The sequence below is a fragment of the Triticum dicoccoides genome, chromosome 3A (assembly GCF_002162155.2).
Source record: "Triticum dicoccoides isolate Atlit2015 ecotype Zavitan chromosome 3A, WEW_v2.0, whole genome shotgun sequence".
NCBI lineage: Eukaryota > Viridiplantae > Streptophyta > Magnoliopsida > Poales > Poaceae > Triticum > Triticum dicoccoides.
The window spans coordinates 345138932-345139287 of NC_041384.1; the positions used below are offsets into that span (position 1 = coordinate 345138932).

The following is a 356-nucleotide window of genomic DNA, read 5'->3' on the forward strand; positions in this document are numbered from 1 at the left end:
CTTGAACTTGTGGGACGAGATTGTAACACTTAAGTCTGAGTAATGCAAGCATTTATTTCGCAAAAAAGAGAGAGTGAAATCAAATTTCAGTTGACTGAAAATCAGTAAAAGCGTTTTTTTAAAAACTGGGCCGATATAGATAGACATTGTACAGTAAAGTGCCGCTGTTGGCCTAGTTGCGAAATTAGCCCACGTTGGAGCACGGAGTTCGTCTTGGACTCGTGGCTATTCAGTCTATCCCCAGTGTTCCTCCCCTCCCCCGCCGCACCCAGTTGCCTTGTTGCTTTCTACTTCTCCAAGTAAACTCAGTTTCCACAGCTCCGCCGATTCGCCGATTCGCCAGCCATGCCGACGGG

The 356-nt window shown here is 47.2% G+C and overlaps 1 protein-coding gene across 1 annotated transcript in view; it reads left to right on the forward strand.

The window, feature by feature from the left end:
• Positions 1-203: 203 nt before the first annotated feature.
• LOC119268160 (ubiquitin carboxyl-terminal hydrolase 6-like) overlaps positions 204-356 on the forward strand; it is a 9654-nt gene continuing 9501 nt past the window's right edge. Inside the window, exon 1 of the mRNA XM_037549693.1 lies at positions 204-355. Coding sequence (XP_037405590.1) covers positions 346-355 — 10 coding nt within the window. The 5' untranslated portion in view covers positions 204-345. The remainder of the gene's footprint in view (position 356) is intronic.